Raw genomic sequence first — 19,013 nt, 5'->3', positions numbered from 1 at the left:
TATACCATTGACATAAACACACTCCAGAAACACGTTTAACTTGTGAGATAAATAATGTCTGTGGGATTTATTCTACATAAAAAAATGTGGAAATACATTCATTTGAAAATGTTTTTAGAGTGACACTTACCTGCCTCGTTGGATTTTTGGGCACGTACACTTTCCACATTTGAGCTTCCCTAGAAATTGCCGTTTCCAAAAGGAAAGACAGTCTCTGGCTCTCCAAGGGACCTGATAACTTCATTATAGCCCCTGGATACACCTGCCACCCCACTGGATACAGCTACCTGAAAAGCACAAACCACAAGAACAGACTTGTTATACGGCAGGTCAGAATGGAAAAAATGTGTACTTTCAAACACAGCTACTGTACATTAAGACACTATAAATCATTCCAGAAGTATTTTCAAATGGGGCTTCTAGGCCCTAAACACTTTCATTAATATTAGCTCACTTTGTGACCTCACTGGTTTACTTGTATATTACAACTTTACTTATTTCACCAATTAGCAAGGACAAAAAATTCACTGATTAATTTCTTGTGTTACAAAAGCCTAAATCATTAATCATTTCATTAAGTGATTCTGAAAGTAAAATCAAATATCAAGATTTCAAGGGGGTATTACACATATATTGTGTACTCAACAGATAATTACTGGTTGATAAATACACTAATTAAAGGTTTCACATCTATATATATAATTCACTAAGCAGCCAACCATGGCACACAAGATGCAAGACATAGCCACACCCACCAACTCACAGAGCCCCGCCTACCAACAATTCACTAAGCAGCCGACCATGGCACGCAAGACTCGCTCTTGAGGCAAGCACACTGCCTGCTCATGTGCCAGCACGCACCTCACCAAACACAGCCTCAATCGCTTTCGTCTCTGCTACAGTCCACATGCACCTCTGAGCCACGTTGACTTTTCATTGTTCTTTTCGGTTCCGGCTGCTTTTCTATATATAATCCACCAAGTCGCCCGATCATGGGATACGCACGCATGCAAGACAGAGCCCCGGCCGCCAACTCTAACCCTCCTCCCGCATCATGGGATACGCATGACAGAGCCCCGCCCACCAACTCTAACCCTCCTCCTGCGTCATGGGATACGCACGACAGAGCCCCGGCTGCCAACTCTAACCCTCCTCCCGGAACACTACGACAAACTCAACACAGAACAGAAACACGCTGCATTCAGCGAATCCCATCCCCGACAAACATGCTTCTTCTTAGATGGTCCTGCAGGACCAGGGAAAACCTTTGTCTACAAAACCCTGATTCATACCATCAGAGCTAGGGGAGACATTTCTACAACCGTAGCATCTACAGGAATAGCTGCAACATCGTTACTGAGTGGACGAACTGCACATTCCGTTTTTAAAATACCGTTGAGGCTGAATACTACTTACACATGCAACATCAAACCTACCTCGCCACATGCTCAACATCTTCTGCAATCCAAATTGATAATATGGGACGAGATGCCAATGACACATGCATACGCATTCCAGGCAGTTAACAGGTTATTACGTGACCTCACAAGTGACACGCAGCCATTTGGAGGCAAAACAATACTATTGGGTGGAGATTTCCGACAAATTCTCCCCGTCATTATGCGTGGCTTCTGAGCACTTACTGTCGTCAATTGCATTAACAAGCAACCTTTGTGACGTCACATACATGTTCTTACACTGACGACAAATATGAGAGCTCTTCCTGAAGACCAACATTTCGCAAAATGGCTCCTCGATGTTGGAGACAGGACAAACGGAACACCTATGACATTGCCTTCACATTGTTTTCCTTTTATTTCTGATCTCGTTCAACAACTATATGGTGACATCGACTTCTCAACTGTCACTCTGGAACAACTCAGCACGCAAGCTATATTAAGCGTCACCAACGAAGACTCGCTACACCTTAATGAACAAGTGCTGAAACTTATCCCTACCGACGAAGTGACTTTCACCAGCGTTGACTCCATCGTCACAGACGATCCTGCAGATCAACTTTCATTCCGCGAAGAATTTCTTAATAGTCTTACTCCCACTGGCATGCCTCCGCATAAACTCAAAATTAAAATTGGTTCAGTCATCATGCTTCTCAGAAACCTCCTGCCAGCAAAAGGTCTCTGTAATGGCACTACACTTTCTGTTACCAGCATTCACTGCAATGTACTGGAGTGTAAGAATATCGCAGCTGCTACCTCACAAACTGCCCTTATTCCCCGGATATCCCTGACCCAATCAGATTCAAATTTGCCTTTTACTTTTACAAGCAGACAATTTTCTGTTAGATTGGCCTTTGCAATGACAATTAATAAGGCACAGGGACAAACTTTCAAAAAGATATGCCTGTATCTGCCAAAACCAGTTTTCAGTCACGGACAATTGTATGTTGCTCTCTCCAGAATTCCATCTTTTCATTCACTCACAGTCGTATCCTCAAACCCATCCCATTTGGACAACTGTGTCTTTCAGGAAGTGTTCACCCATCAATAAATAATTATGCGGCGTATGCTACGCTGCGGGTTGGCTAGTTTATTATATTTACTGAAGATTTGATTAGTCTTATTCAAATGTAAGAGCAGCATCTTTTTAAACCCAAGACAGGCTACAAGACAAACAATTAATGACCCATTAAGCAGACTGTACATGATACTCTGGTGAGGAACACCACCATTAGGGTAAGAGGTGGTTGTATGAGAAGATGTAGCGGTGCCAACGTCAAACACGTTGCATCATCTACAGTAGCTTACTACACTCTATGTATCATCAACCAATGCATCACATGAGGGGCTAAAGGCCTGCAAAGGAGAGACCCCATTCAAGGCATTCATCACAGCTTCCCTTTTATCTTTTGTATGTTTTCTCTCTCTGTCATTAACGCCAAAGATAGCTAAGCTTGCTGCTTCCAGTGCCTCTTGCTTTTGCAATTCTCATAAATAAATAAATATATAGGTATTAACAAGTACCTTTTTTGAAGTTTATGTACAGTTGCAGCCTTCTAACCTTCAAATATTTTTCAAAAGCACTGGCTTGAACTTGTGGCACTAAAAGACAGCAGGGGGCCATTCAGTGCAATCATTCACCTTACTGCATATAACGCTGTAAACTTCACTATGCTGCTATTCTGTGGTAAACCTTGTTAACGTTTAAACATTTTTCTTTTTTCACAGGGTTAGTACTCTCATTTGTACAGGGTACAGTGAAATTCTTAATTGCAGTTCCCTTTGGCCTGGAAAATGTGGAGAACACACTAAAATTGAGGCTAACATTGTCCCTTCAAAGCAACGCAGTTTGAAGTAGCTGTGAGGCTGCAGTGCTAACCACAGTGCCACCATACCTGCCAGCAAGCAGTACATCTGTTCAGGAATTCTAAAACAGCAATTGGTGGCGTCTCAGGATGCCCTGTCCCTTACAGAATCCCATCATTCCCTGGCACCTGTTTATCTATGGTTAAGCCATATTCACAGATTTAGCTGAACAGGATGAAGTCACACGAATGCTATAATGATGAGAAAGCCCCAGGTTAACAGGCGGTTGAGTGACAAATGTAACTAGTAGAGAGAATTTCACAAGGGCACCCTCAGTCAGTAATGACTATGAATAACTGTAGCCAACTGGTAATTTACATTGATGCACCACTGACTCTTGACTGTGTGGTATCACAAGGGTAGGATCTTTGTGTTTTTTTTGTTTTAGTTTTACATTACAGAAATTAAAACGAATTAAAGATAGCTGACCATGTTGCAGACATTTTGGGGATGTACCAGACAAATGATGGACAGAGCGGTGCAAGTCTTAAAACGCGGATGTAATAATGCAATTTTTATTTGAAGAGGCTTATTGATGTCTGGCATCAACATAAAAAAGATCAATTACAAAAAAAAAGCTGCCCACAGACGGAATCTGACTGGGCATTTGCTCTGGATCATGTTTCAATTTGTAGGAAGAAATGGAATTGTGGTATTTGGTACACTGTATTAATCCTCAAGGTAATGCCACTTTTACGAAGAATAAAATGCTGTAAACATCTTGACAGGCATTGCATTTGTGTTGTTTCACTTCTGACTACTGAGAATTACGATTCGAAATGCAGCCACACTCTTCAAATTGTCAATAGCTAGAGAGATGCTAACTGGGAAGGCTGTATTGGGTTTTTTTTCCCAGTTAACACAGCTAGTGTGTAGGTGGGCAGACATCGAAAATGTTTTAGTAGTACCTTGCCCTCAAATGCATGAGATACCAACTACAGTAGAACCTACATTTTAGCAAATTCAACTCTAAACAAATTTCTGATGGAAAAGAAAAAAATAAATAAATAAAAATTTTCAAAAATTAAAACTGGCACAGCCATGTAATGTAATATGGGCCTCTATTACTCCCACTCACTTTGGAGCAAAAACGAACGAAACCTATGCCTCCAGTATTCTAATCATCCCATGTTCATTATGGCTTGAGAGACTGAGATGTTACACCACCACATACTGCTGCTCTTTTACAGTCAACACTGGACATGACGGCACAAGAAAAAGTCAAGATGCACACCTCATATATTCTCACTTTCTCACACTCGCCAGTCCTCAAGGTGGCATAGCAAAACGCAAGGAAACAAACACTCCTTTCATCCAGCACAATATGAGAAGGAGCGAGATATGTGCCTTTATACTCTTGCCCTGTCTTAGTCACTTAGCATTGTTTTTTCAAAAATTAGAATTCACTTGGTAAGATCATCATCACTATTATTTATTTCTATAGCACATTTTCATACAAATGATGTAGCTCAAAGTGCTTTACATGATGAAGAAAGAGAAAAAAGACAAAAGAAATAATTAAAATTAGGGAACACTAATTAACATAGAATAAAAGTAAGGTCCGATGGCCAGGGAGGACAGAAAAAAAAAAAAAAACTCCAGACGGCTGGAGAAAAAAATTAAACATGCAGGGATTCCAGGCCACGAGACCGTCCAGCCCCCTCTAGGGATTCTACCTAACATAAATGATCAGTCCTCATCATATTCTGGGTTCTCATGGAAGAACTTGATGATGACGGAGGCTGACCAAAGTGCTGGGTCTGCCTCAAATGTAGCCATGTAAGAGAAACCTGAGTGACCCTCAAGTACCTGTAACATTGTACTCTACGGTATTGATACACACTGTACAGGCCTGCCACACATTTATTACTGAGAACTGGCAAACCCACTTTAGGAACAAACGTTAAGGGGCTATCTACGTTAAGGGGACATTATACTACACATGGGGCCTAAGAATGTATCTCTCATGTAACACACGATTGCACTAGCCAACTGAGTATTTGAAAGCATGTTTTTCATAAGGCAGTATGGAATAAGCACAATTATTATTAGCCATGATAATTTTTGCCAAAGGATATTGTGGGACAGAGGGCGCTTTTTTCCCCCAATACAAAATGTGTTTATGCAATCAAATGCAAGTTAAATGTAAAACATTCATTCTTAATTTTTTCATTAATTTTCTTCTCACTAATTGTTATCAGGAGTGCAGAAAACAAAGCAGTTCTCTCTGTATGTTGTACATTTGTATCATGCAGAAACAGTACAGGAACATGAAGCTTTTTATACATTTTCATCAGCAGAAATACTACAACCACCATTGTAGGCTTAATCCTGCAATTCTTATTATCATCATATATTACCTACAAGTTATTAATGCTACTTTATAGAAACTGACAAATACTTCAAAATAATTAAAACAAATGCCCTAAATTATTGTACAGTAATTGAAGTTATTAAACATTTTTTTATATTTAACAAGCCAATGTAATACTGACCTCAAATTCAAACACAGTACTGGACTAGCAATATGGTGCTATGGTTAGAGCATTCAAATAGTAACCAGAAGCCTGCCCCTGACTCACTGTGTGACCTCGAGCAAATCAATTAACTTTCTGTGCTCCAATTGTAAATCATGCATATGCAAACAACTGTAAACAGTCTGACAAATATGCCATCCTAACAATAGCGTTGTCTTTTTAAAAAGTGGAAAAGGTAAGTGAAAAATGGCTAGTAGTAATGCAACTTTTAAACCTGTCCTGCGTACACACCTCTTCTCTTGCCCTCTCTCGATGGAATATGGCTTATAAAATTGCTAATGCATTGTAATTAAATAATTTGTTTTACATCTACAACACAAGAAAGGTTCGATTTACGTGTGATGTTTTGACTTTTGGATATTGACCTAATAAACACAATACATCATGCAAAGCATAACTCTCTTTTTAGATGCTGTGTTACATTAAAAAGTCAACATACTTTAATTGCTTAAGTAAATCATATTTTACATTTCTCAAAATTTATGATGTGAAGCCTCTCACTTACACTTTCACAAAAAAAAAACTGCAGAATGTGTGTCAGAAAACTAGCAACCTAGCTGTGAAAAAATGTAATCACAGATCATTTTTATCAAATTAATTTTGCAATGTGCAGAAACATATTCTACTCAGCCTGGATGCTAGAGCAGAGAAAAAAAAATAGGCAAACCTATAACGATTGTGGCCATCAACGACGCTGCCCAACCTCTCACTGACACTGAGGGCCTTTCAGCCAGTGAATTATTCATCAGAAGTGTGTCAAGAAATGCAACCAACAACAATACGCTTGCATAACACCTAACTGGGTCTGGGGCTGCTCCTTTTATCTTTAGCCAAGTCAGAAGTCTTCTTTTTTAGTGATCCTTGCGTGTATTTGTTTATTATAATATTTATGCACTTATTGAGTTTCTGTCAAAAGCAAAACTTTCCCCCAAGTTCTCTCCATCAAAATATTAAGCTTTTCTAAATATTAAGTAATATTGGTAATGTAATGGATTATCAATTATTTTGGTACACCTTTCTGCAGTGTAGCGAAAAGCAAAATCTTCCAGTTACCCCCCTCAATATTCTATTGTTGTATATTATATTTCAATATTCTGCTATAGACTTTAAGATTAAAATGATACAAAAACAGAACAGTGCTTAACGCTACAGAGGATTGAGGACTAAATGTTCAGTATAGTACAGTGCATGTAATAAAATTAAAAAGGTAAGAATATCATTCAATAAGACAGCAAAAGTCAGTTTAATTTTCCTCAGTTACTCTTGCACATTCATAACATATGGACTGCCCAATGCCAAGGGAGACTCAGTAAAACCAAATGTTACTTTCATGAAGATAAAAAACACTACTCTGCTATTTCAAAAGTCCCTAGTGGAACAAAACTAATTCCATAGAATATGCAAAGATGACTTAAATTGTGACATAATAATATGCAACACCAAAAAACTATTGCCATAATATTTAAATTATATAATTTTAGAAAGAAACACAATTATTACAATGGGAATGTTTCTGCATTCGGGTCCTAATCTGGGATCCTGAGTTGGTTTGTCGTGTGGTGGGTGCGGCAATGCACTGTATCAGTGTATGATCCTAACCTCTGTCTCTCGCTAAGCTCCAGCTTTAGATGTATTCCCTTCATCTCCATGATAAGACTGTTTACTTCAGGTTGTCCTGTCTTTTTTTAAATTCTTAAATAAAAAAAACATTACAACATTATATCAGCAACAAGACAAGCAAAATTATTTTTCGCTTTTCAAGATGGCCAATTCTCAGCCCCCTTTACTGTGCTAGGTGAAATTCTAAAAAATAAAAAAATTAAGATTTAAATTCTAAAATTCCTCTGATGACTAAAAAAAAAAAAAAAAAAAAAAAGGACAATTGTATCCAAGGTGGTCATTTACTGCTAAGGAGCTGGACAGACTGTCCAAGTATATTTTTTCCAGTTTCAAATAAAACGACAGTTCTCTTAACTATTTGGGGGGGGGCGTATGTAGGCCTTTCAATTAATCCACATTGGCCAGTAGGGTGTTGTACTGCGTTAGCCATTATGGATGCAGTGAGGAGTCAAGCTGGTATTACAACCTGCCTCAAGAAAGGGGGCCTCAGTTGCCTTGAAAGCGTGCATATTGTAATCAGCTCAGTTAGCCAATAAGAGGCGACATTTTGCTTGATTTCTTACTGCATCAAGATTAGCCAGGCAGCCAGCAAACGGACAAAGGCAGTTACTTTAGAGTAGCCTTTGGAGGTGGGGACTTCACCCAGGATGACTCCAAAACAGTCAGTCAATGAGAGTACACTGAGATGCCAAAGGCTTTTAACGGCTTAGACTCCATATATGTCCAGTCAAGTGTGATCCGAGGGCAAGTACAACACATGTAGAGATACAATCTGTGGCACTTCTCATAGGTGGGACCCAAATATAAAGAGAGTCTGGGGTTATAAATGGTGTACAATTTTGACCTGTATCTGCTTGTGGCTGACAAAAACATCTTTGAAGAGTGGCTTTCCAATTAATGTCTATGATTTTAAAGCTATTATTTCTATATTGAATTCAATTCAGTTTATTTTTGTATAGCACTCCACACCAAGTGCAGGCACAGAATTACATAAAGAGTAAATGTATAGATTTGTTTAAAAGAGACAGGAAAACAAAGTTAATTTGAAACTGATTAACATAGTAGAAACCCAACAATATCTATCCATGAATTATGAAATGTTGAACTATGGCCAATATCCATTTCTGTGTAATTTGCAGATTACCTGTACAATTGTTTAGTAGCAATTACTGTAAGGCAGTTAAAGGGGATACTTTGGGAAATTAATACAATAAATAAAATCTGTGATTTGTAAGAAATATAAGAAACATTTTTAAGACTTCTTGCATTTGTCACAGAGTTGTTAAAATGGAGTAAAGACTCTTCTACCAGTATGTCACTAAGGGTTAAAATCTATGGCTTATGCAAAATTTGATTATAAGGGTGCAGGGAAGAGTAATGACACAGAGGCCACCGATTTCCAGTTGGTGCCTTTCCACAGTAACTTGTGTTGATACTAAGTGAGAGAAGAGCACTTCATAAAAGATACAAAGACACAAGTAGGCTGAAAGATTAATTATGGAGGCTAACTGACTGTGCACACATACATACATACTTGATGAAAATGAACATACTTGCTGTGTTTAGTGAAGCTATATGTTCTATAAATAAAGCACAATTTTAAAATAAGAAACGCCTTATTATTAACATGCTAATATAGAAGTATACTTTAGTATCTCTGCATTTGATCCTAAAAAACATTAATATCTAATAATAGTGAGGAAACTGGGAGTGGTCTGATCAACTTGACAAGAATTATATTGAATGGGCTTCAAATAAAGTTACTTTGGAATGGTTACTATATGTTGTAAGAATAGGATTTGGAGAAATAACTTACTGAATCCTTTGAATTTTTTGAGCAATCCAACTGATATATTTCAGGATTGCGTTTGCCCAAACACAGAAAACAAGACCACCATTTCTTGCGACTAATCTCTCAATCAGAGGCTAATTGGTGTCTTCTTAAAAACTGCTGTTAAATTTGACTTAATTTTCCTTCCTGCACATAAAGGCTGCCCAGTCAAAATAATATGGCCAAATATGCCCTACATTTGTAATAATGTAATATTCATTAATAGTGATATTTTCATAACATGTTCACTTAGGCTGCTGTCACATTGTTGCTGATCGCACTGCTGTTAGCCGTGTCCATTTAAATCACTGAAAATCACTGGGCATGTTACATTTAGTGACTGTACCCCAACCTTCTAGCAGCCTTGCTCAATATTATGCTGCCCGACAGTGTCTGCACCATACAAAAGGTTAATAGACTCAGCAAGTTCAATCACAACCAGAGTCTCTCTTTTTCTTTTTAACATTTTATTAATTTTTATTAGAAACAAACTACAATCCATACAAGTAATCAACCCCCACCCATGAGAAAGCCAGGCCAGTAGAGCAAAACTTTAACAACATAAAAATATGTAAATAAATAAATGAATAAAAAAAGAGTAGCGCTGCTGCCTCGCAGTTGGGAGACCTGGGGACCTGGGTTCGCTTCCCGGGTCCTCCCTGCGTGGAGTTTGCATGTTCTCCCCATGTCTGCGTGGGTTTCCTCCCACAGTCCAAAGACATGCAGATTAGGTGGATTGGCGATTCTAAATTGGCCCTAGTGTGCGCTTGGTGTGTGGGTGTGTTTGTGTGTGTCCTGCGGTGGGTTGGCACCCTGCCCAGGATTGGTTCCTGCCTTGTGCCCTGTGTTGGCTGGGATTGGCTCCAGCAGACCCCCGTGACCCTGTGTTCGGATTCAGCGGATTGAAAAATGGATGGATGCTTATTCCACCACAGGACACACACAAACACACCCACACACCAAGCACACACTAGGGCCAATTTAGAATCACCAATCCACCTAACCTCCAAAATGTTATTGATTAGATCCTGCCAAGTTTTGAAAAAGTTTTAAACAGATCCTCTAAGTGAGAATTTGATTTTTTCCAATTTCAAATGATATAAAACATCAGTTACCCACTGACTTAAAAGAGGAGAGTTAGGATTCTTCCAGTTGAGCAAGATAAGTCTACGTGCCAATAGTGTAGTGAAGGCAATCACAGTTTGTTTGTCCTCCTCCACTTAAGCCCATCTGGAAGTCCATCAAACACAGCTGTTAGTGGGTTAAGAGGGATTGTGACACCAAGGCTGTCTGAAAGGCATTTAAAGATTTTGGTCCAAAATTATGTTAATTTTCCTTTTTTCTATTCTATAGTGGTATGTAAAATATGAGACATCAGGCAGATGAGTCTCTGTTCTGTCTGTGAGGTCCAAAACACCCACATTCCTTATTTCTCATTGTTGCATTATATGAATTGAACTTCTGGGTGAGCATTCATTGGTTGTGAGCACTCATGGACACCGAGCCTGCGTCTCCACCTATAGACAAAATCAAACCTTTTTGATTTCATCAGAGCAAGTCGCAGACAAGTTGAAGTGAGTCTCTGGGAATGACACATTACGTAACTGATAGCACCGCCAACTGCCTCTGACTAACTTAAGATTACATAAAAGAAGGCTACGACTGAAAATCAAAGAAAAAGTCATTTAATGGCATGGCCAGGGATGTTTATCCCATATACTTAAAAGAAAAGTGTATATTTGACTGAAACAGTAGGGGACATCCTCAAAACTGTTCTTCTAATCAGAAGTGATATACAGTGCATCCGGAAAGAATTCACATCGCATCACTTTTACACATTTTGTTATGTTACAGCCTTATTCCAAAATGGATTAAATTCATTTTTTCCCCAGAATTCTACATACAACACCCCATAATGACAACATGAAAAAGGTTTACTTGAGATTTTTGCAACTTTATTAAAAATAAAAAAATTGAGAAAGCACATGTACATAAGTATTCACAGCCTTTGCCATGAAGCTCAAAATTGAGCTCAGGTGCATCCTGTTTCCCCTGATCATCCTTGAGATGTTTCTGCAGCTTAATTGGAGTCCACCTGTGATAAATTCAGTTGATTGGACATGATTTGGAAAGGCACACACCTGTCTATATAAGGTCCCACAGTTGACAGTTCATGTCAGAGCACAAACGAAGCATGAAGTCAAAGGAATTGTCTGTAGACCTCCGAGACAGGATTGTCTCAAGGAACAAATCTGGGGAATGTTACAGAAAAATTTCTGCTGCTTTGAAGGTCCCAATGAGCACAGTGGCCTCCATCATCCATAAGAGGAAGAAGTTCAAAACCACCAGGACTCTTCCTAGAGCTGTCGGGCCATCTAAACTGAGTGATCGGGGGAGAAGGGCCTTAGTCAGGGAGGTGACCAAGAACCCGATGGTCACTCCGTCAGAGCTCCAGATGTCCTCTGTAGAGACAGGAGAACCTTCCAGAAGGACACCCATCTCTGCAGCAATCCACCAATCAGGCCTGTATGGTAGAGTGGCCAGACGGAAGTCACTCCTTAGTAAAAGGCACATGGCAGCCCGCCTGGAGTTTGCCCTGAAGGACTCTCAGACCATGAGAAAGAAAATTCTCTGGGCTGATAAGACAAAGATTGAACTCTTTGGTGTGAATGCCAGGCGTCACGTTTGGAGGAAACCAGGCACCGCTCATCACCAGGCCAATTTCATCCCTACAGTGAAGCATGGTGGTGGTGGCAGCATCATGCTGTGGGGATGTTTTTCAGCGGCAGGAACTGGGAGACTAGTCAGGATAAAGGGTAAGATGACTGCAGCAATGTACAGAGACATCCTGGATGAAAACCTGCTCCAGAGCGCTCTTGACCTCAGACTGGGGAGACGGTTCATCTTTCAGCAGGACAATGACCCTAAGCACACAGCCAGATATCAAAGGAGTGGCTTCAGGACAAACTCTGTGAATGTCCTTGAGTAGCCCAGCCAGAGCCCAGACTTGAATCCGATTGAACATCTCTGGAGAGATCTTAAAATGGCTGTGCACTGATTGCTTCCCATCCAACCTGATGGAGCTTGAGAGGTGCTGCAAAGAGGAATGGCAAAACTGGCCAAGGATAGGTTTGCCAAGCTTGCGGTATCATATTCAAAAAGACTTGAGGCTGTAATTGCTGCCAAAGGTGCATCAACAAAGTATTGAGCAAAGGCTGTGAATACTTATGTCCATGGGATTTCTCAGTTTTTTTTTATTTTTTAAAAAATTTGCAAAAACCTCAAGTAAACTTTTTTCCACATTGTCATTATGGGGGTGTTGTGTGCAGAATTCTGAGGAAAAAAATGAATTTAATCCATTTTGGAATAAGGCTGTAACATAAAATGTGGAAAAAGTGATGCGCGGTGAATACTTTCCGGATGCACTGTAAATGTGACAATAATATAAAAATGCACATATTTATTAAATAAAAGTAAAAAAGTGATGGATGAGCACAGAAAGAACACTAAACTATAAGAGAAAATATGTGCTGGCATCATCCTGCTGGTGGGCCTACCTGGATATTATAAACATTTTGAATTCTGTCTAAAACTTGTAGTAGCTCTCCACTACCTCAAATGAAGACTCTCTTTATCTCCTCCCATTTCTCATACTGTACATTCTCTACTTTAGGCTCCCATCAGTGAGCTCTTATCCAACTCACATTCCAACTACTGTCTACAGGCAACAGCATTTATACCCCTACCAGGGATTACATCCAAGGAGATTGTTCAAGGACTTTTAGTGGCTGTTACTAACATTCTCTCCAAACTTCCCTCTAGCAGCCTCAGGTGTCCTTGCATTCTGGACAGACATGCTAATAATAAACACTTGGGGGTTGGTAGCACAATTGGCACTCCTCACACTGTTCCAATGTGGTGCTGAGGTGTTACCCGCTGCACTTGGGTCCCAATCCAAGTGGTTTGTCATGCGGTGGGTGTCAGTAATGTGCTATCGAGCGCATGTGGGTGCAGTAATGTGCTATCAGCGCATGCTCCCAACCTTCTCCATTATTCCCACCAAGCTATTGAATAAGCTTCTGTGACCATCTTAATTGCTCCCTTTCTCTCTGAAGATTCTGCACAACCACAACATTGAGTATAAGAGACAGGTGGAGAAATGTGCTTATTGCTGTGAAGAGAACTGTCTTCAACTTAACACGGGCAAAATTAAGGAACCGGTTATTCACTTACGCCACTTCAGGAGCCTCTATGGCTGGTCACTATTTAATGAGTGGATGTGGTGCACTGGTCCATATCAGTAACAGGCTAGACTGGTCTTGTATCTAGAGAAGTAAGGGCAGAGCAGGCTTTTCTTAATTAATTGTCTTCCTTTAATGAAGGTAGTGACATCCTTTTCATGTTCTACAACTCTGTGTCAGCCAATCTACTGAAGTTCAGGCGCCTCTTGAAGGTGCACATCTTTACAGAATTTCTAGGTTATGCTCAGGTGTTTTAGCCCTTTCTTCTCCTACAATATATCTAATGTGCATAATGATCTATTTTTGTACAGAGTATTTAGTAGTTTTAAAATAAAGAATGATAAATAATACCCTCACTCCCCTGAATTGTATTAAGCGGGTTTGAGAATGTTATAATAACTGAGGCTTTACTGTTTCATATGAAACTAACATATTTTGACCAGTATTTAAAACTACAATACTAAAAAAGAGACCGTAACAAACTAGAAAGCGGCTGGAGAAGGAAAACAACCCAGGACCTTAGGCATAAAGTGAGTAATGCATAGATTTCGTAAGTATCAGGTACTGTAATTAAAAAAGGAAACGTCTGATGGCAGAGCCTGGTCTCCAGTTAAAGGCTGATGATCCGGGGTAGGGATCTTGAACTTTACGTTGTACTCAAATGGATTTTTGTACAGTTGAAGGTTTGTTTACTGTTGAGTTTTTTTTGTTTTTGTTTTTTTTTATTAATGATACTTCTGAACAGTCGCGTACACCGTTCTGATGTCCGGAAAATTAATCGGCTGACCTTCCACGTCTGCTCATTCTTCCGATTCCAGTCAAGGATTTCGGCTAAGCCACCAAAACACAAATATGCAGGACCCAGCTGCCATAGTCTACAACTTGGAACAGTTGTTATCTGCTTAACGGAGCGCGCAGCACTGTCTTCTAACCTCCATATTAAGCACCAGGTAGACGCTACCAGTTAAAGGGCAGCTCCAGCACGCCTGTCTAGTTGAACACCTCATTCGGTGCCACCCCTCACTCTCACTCCCAATCCCGAAACTCCACTCCCCATTCATATCGCCACCGCCCCCGACCTTCTAATTTTCTTTTTTCAATCCGAATAAAAACCGTCTTACCTCCCCTGCAAAGCCACGGGATTCACTGCCTGACCTGGCGATCATCCGCTCCATTAAAGTGAGGCAAAACAAAACAAAAAATGTTGCAGTTTAAACCTTTCTTATTTTAGTCTTCCATTCTGAAGGATTCTGCTTTTTCTTTAGGATGCAACCAAATTATATAAATCTAAAAAGCGTATTTCTGAAGTCCAACAGTAAAAAAAAATAAATACGAAAAAAATCAGAAAGGAATTTACACAGCCTACTACGTCGGAAGGAGGGGGCTAAAAGGAAGAAGGAGACCAACCCACCAGCGGATGAATACTCAGAGGCTCTGACGACCACTCCGCCTTTGCTCATGCCCGCGCCCACTCACATACAAGCATGTGTTTAAAGCGCCGTTGCCATGGCCATTGTGTCCCTGGAGCACTGGTCAATAGACCAGAAGTAAGGTGTGTGTCACTCGTGTTCGACGAGATTTAGCTAGGGACTATTTTCTTACGCGCCTGTCGCGGTGTTGCTAAGTGATGCGGTGCACGACACGCCCCCTCTAAATGCCGTCATCTTGTAAACAAGGAAGAGAAGCATCTTGGCTGTTGACAGGACAAGTGGGAATTCCGTTGTGGAGCGTACAGTTATACGATATATTAATGCCACCAACATAGTTTTATATTTATTCCACTTTATTATAAAAGTTCTTATCAAATAATGCATTTCTTCAATCACCGTTTTACGTGGTTAAGTAATGTTTTGAAATATCAGGATACACTACCGGTTAAAAGTTTTAGAACCCCTCAGTTTTTGTGTGAAGAGACTTTGTTTGACAGGGTGAATGGCGTTAAAAAAGCCATTCCTTAAAGGACAAAATAGGGCCTTGAAGTACCAGCTGAGGACTGCTGCAGACTGGACAGATTCTCCTCTTCACAGCAGAAACAGAGACTTGCTCTTTTTTTGACCTCTGTTAAGCTGTGCTTGAAGCTGTTGTACAGTGAGGGGCCTATCACGCAAGCTGGAGACCCCCAGGACCTTGTCTTCTGATTGGTTTGTGACTTTGGGTCATCCAGGCCTCATCCTGTTAGAGTGTCTTCCAGTTTCCAATTGCCTTTGGATTGTATAGTACACCGTACTCGCTGACACTGATTTTTTTTTTTTTGCCTTTTCTCTAAATGGAAGGCCTACACTTCAAATGCTATTAATGCTCTGTCTCATTTCATTTGTTAATTGCCCTTTTCTTGCTGTTACCACAGGAAAATTGTCCAAGTAGTACTTCAGAGAGTGTAGTAACACATTCTGCTCCAACTCTGCTTTAAGAAAGAAGGGGGTTTTAAGTAATCAACAGAAGCTTCAACTAGAAAGGCTTAATTTACTTTTAACTGCTGCAGAACATCTATAGGTTGTAACCTATTATTTCTCCCTTAAAAGGGCCCATTTGTAATATTCTGATTTTTTTTTCAGTTTTTGCTAACCTAAAATTTAAATTTAAACATCTGGCAGTTTACTGCTTATCTTTTCACCGTTTTAGGTCATTAATTGCATTTCAACTGAATAAATTTGAAGAAAAACTAAGGTGTTCTAAAACTTTAGAGTGGTAGTGTTTCCTACTGTACTTTTGTTCTTCCACCATTTTTTAGGTTAATAACACCTCCCAGTTTCCTGTTGCGGTATATTTTGTGTTTTACCAACAAAATAATCATAAAGCGACACACTAAGTCAGCTATTGATTTTGCATTTGGTTTATTATAACAGCCTAATGTTTTCCTAAGATACATCATTTAAATTTGACAGTTCTGGTGTGTGTGGTTAAACATGATTAAAGAAGCAATACAATAATCTATGGTATAAATGGCATTATTTATAAATGAAGTGTTGTGATGTATGGATGTTTACCTATGATTATATGCGTTAACTGAATAACTCAAGGAGACATGTTATTTACTGTATAAATAAGCATATTATAAAGTCAGATCTCTCCACTGTATTTATTTACAGTGGCTTTAAATATCACTTAGTTACCAACATCAACAGACACATAATTTGTTTTTCATTTTTGCAACTTTTTTTTCCCATCTACTGGTTTTTAAGCATTCTGAACAAAAAAGTGAACTTATGAGTTTACAATAGATATACAGATTGGGGCTAGATATGTAAGTGTCATTGTAAATGTTTTAAATAGAATGTGAATGCTTTTACAAGGTAGTGTATATGCTAGTTTTATCTGTACCATATTAAGCAGCAGATAGTGACTAAGTATTATGTGCAGGGCTGTCCCTTTATAAACGTGCTAACAAATAGAAACTATTCAGTGCATGTGTGAAATGAATTTTTACTAAACTGCTAGTTTCTAGTTTCATTTGTATTTTCAGGAGTTTTTCTTTTTTTTGTATTGAGGTAAACCCACTTTATGCACTGTATGTTTATGTCATGCTACAAATTCAGTTCATTACTGTGCTAAAAGAGTTTCATTTCAGTAGACATTTAAAAATGTGTCTAGGGCAGTACATAATCAGAAGATCTGAGATACAATGAACATCCAAAGGCAATTTATACCAAATAATAAATTATTTTACCAAAAACATAGTACAGCAACAACAAATATAATATTACAAATTAAATAAATGTAAAGAGGTACATTTTAAATGCATTTAGTATATCTTATGTGTCAATTTACAGTAAATAACTGTAGTGATCACAGCTGTCTAATACATGTTGGCAGTTAGACTGAGTCCTCCACAGTGAATTATCTTACATAGGTGGTCTTTTAGGGTGGTCTCAGGCTCCCTGGGTTTGAACCTGGCCTGGACACTAACTGTGTGTAGTTTACATGTCCTGCCAATATTTCTATAGTTTTTTCTTTAGGAACCCTGGTTTTTATCCCACATAGCAAAGGTGTGCGACTCAACTCAACACATCATGCAAATGTAAAACTGCTGTTTTTAAAGAGATGTTAATAATAGTTAAGTGGTGTCATTCAATGTTACATGTAAAGAGTTTTAAGGTGCAAAAGACAAAACAAAATAAAAAGACCTGAAAGTTAAGTTTGAAAAAGTACACCCTTCAACATGATATTAATCAAACAAACAGCCCAAAATAAATTTAATGTAACACATTTTGAATTAGTCTGTGCAGAAGTAAAGTATTTCTCTTCCTAGCTATTTATGAAACCAATTCATTGTTTAAAACAAGAGCACAAACATCTCTTATTTTATATAATGCCAGTCCTGCAGTGAACATTATTGCAGGGCACATAAAAAGTATAAAGATCCCTAAAATAGTTGTCTAAATATAATCCTTACAAAAGTAATACAGGGTAGCTAAGTAATAGCTTTTGAGGAGCAATGACATGAACAACGTCACAACCAAACTAATAATGTGTTTGCTTTATTCAAGTTATTCAATATTTGATTGTAACAGATGGTCAAGAATATTATAAAATAATTAGTTTTTTTTTTCCAATGAATCCAAGTTAATAAAGTTTCAATTTAATATAAGTGATAAGACATCTGATGTGGTGTGTATCTGGTTGTTTTGACTTTGCTTGTTCTGTTTTACTATCCATTGTTTTGTTATTTTGTAGATGCATTGCCATCTTGTTTTTTCACCCCTTTGTTGGTGGTTACCTCAAATTATAAGTGTTGGTGTGTAATGGCAGGGCTTGACTACCTGATGCATATCAATCACAACAATATCTTAAAGACAGAAACAAAAGGGGGCCTCAGGCCGTTTAAGGAATTGTTCTCCTACATAATGTCTTTCTAATGTATAGGTGGGAAGAGCCAGAAAAACACTTTGGTCTCTAAGGGTGGGTCAGTTGTTAATGGATAAGTTGGCTTAAGTGATGGAAGTGTGGTAACAATCTAATTTTAACAAATTTGTCCAGAATTGTGGACCTTTTTTAGACCTATTTATCCATAGTCTGCAACATTTACATTTAACTTTTAAACGTGGAGTAACTACTGTACATCATATTAATATGTAAACGTAACTTACACCCTAGGTATCAGAAACGATAAGCATCTTAAAAATATATTCACTACTACAAATGTTAACGCACACAGTCAGACCAAAGAAGGAGTTTACTTTAGTGTCATTAAGATGTTTTGCTGCCATATGTCAGAATGACAGTTTAATTCTTTTTTCATATTTAACCTCAGCAAACCAAGCAAAATGATAATATTTACAACAAATAATAATGCAGTAAAACATCAGCAACATATTTTAAATTTCACAAGGAAAAAACATAAATGATTTAGCGCAATAATTAATAAAATAAATGTTAGTCAGCAGTCATTCAGTTTCACATTTTGAAACAGCCAAATCCATTCAATGGCACAATGTTAATTGTTTTTATATTGTGGAATGTA

The 19,013-nt window shown here is 38.6% G+C and overlaps 1 protein-coding gene across 1 annotated transcript in view; it reads right to left on the bottom strand.

Annotated features, from left to right (window-relative positions):
* The window catches only part of ccni (cyclin I), a 36,252-nt gene extending 21,304 nt beyond the window's left edge, over positions 1-14,948 (bottom strand). The window contains 2 exon segments of the mRNA XM_028805367.2: positions 131-287; positions 14,674-14,948. Of these exon segments, the coding sequence (XP_028661200.2) occupies positions 131-244 (114 nt within the window). The 5' untranslated portion in view covers positions 245-287; positions 14,674-14,948.
* Between the last annotated feature and the right edge of the window lie 4,065 nt (positions 14,949-19,013).

Source organism: Erpetoichthys calabaricus, chromosome 7 (genome assembly GCF_900747795.2).
Source record: "Erpetoichthys calabaricus chromosome 7, fErpCal1.3, whole genome shotgun sequence".
Taxonomy (NCBI): Eukaryota; Metazoa; Chordata; class Cladistia; order Polypteriformes; family Polypteridae; genus Erpetoichthys; species Erpetoichthys calabaricus.
The sequence above is the reverse complement of the archived record's forward strand: the minus strand, read 5'-3'. Positions and strand labels throughout refer to the sequence as shown.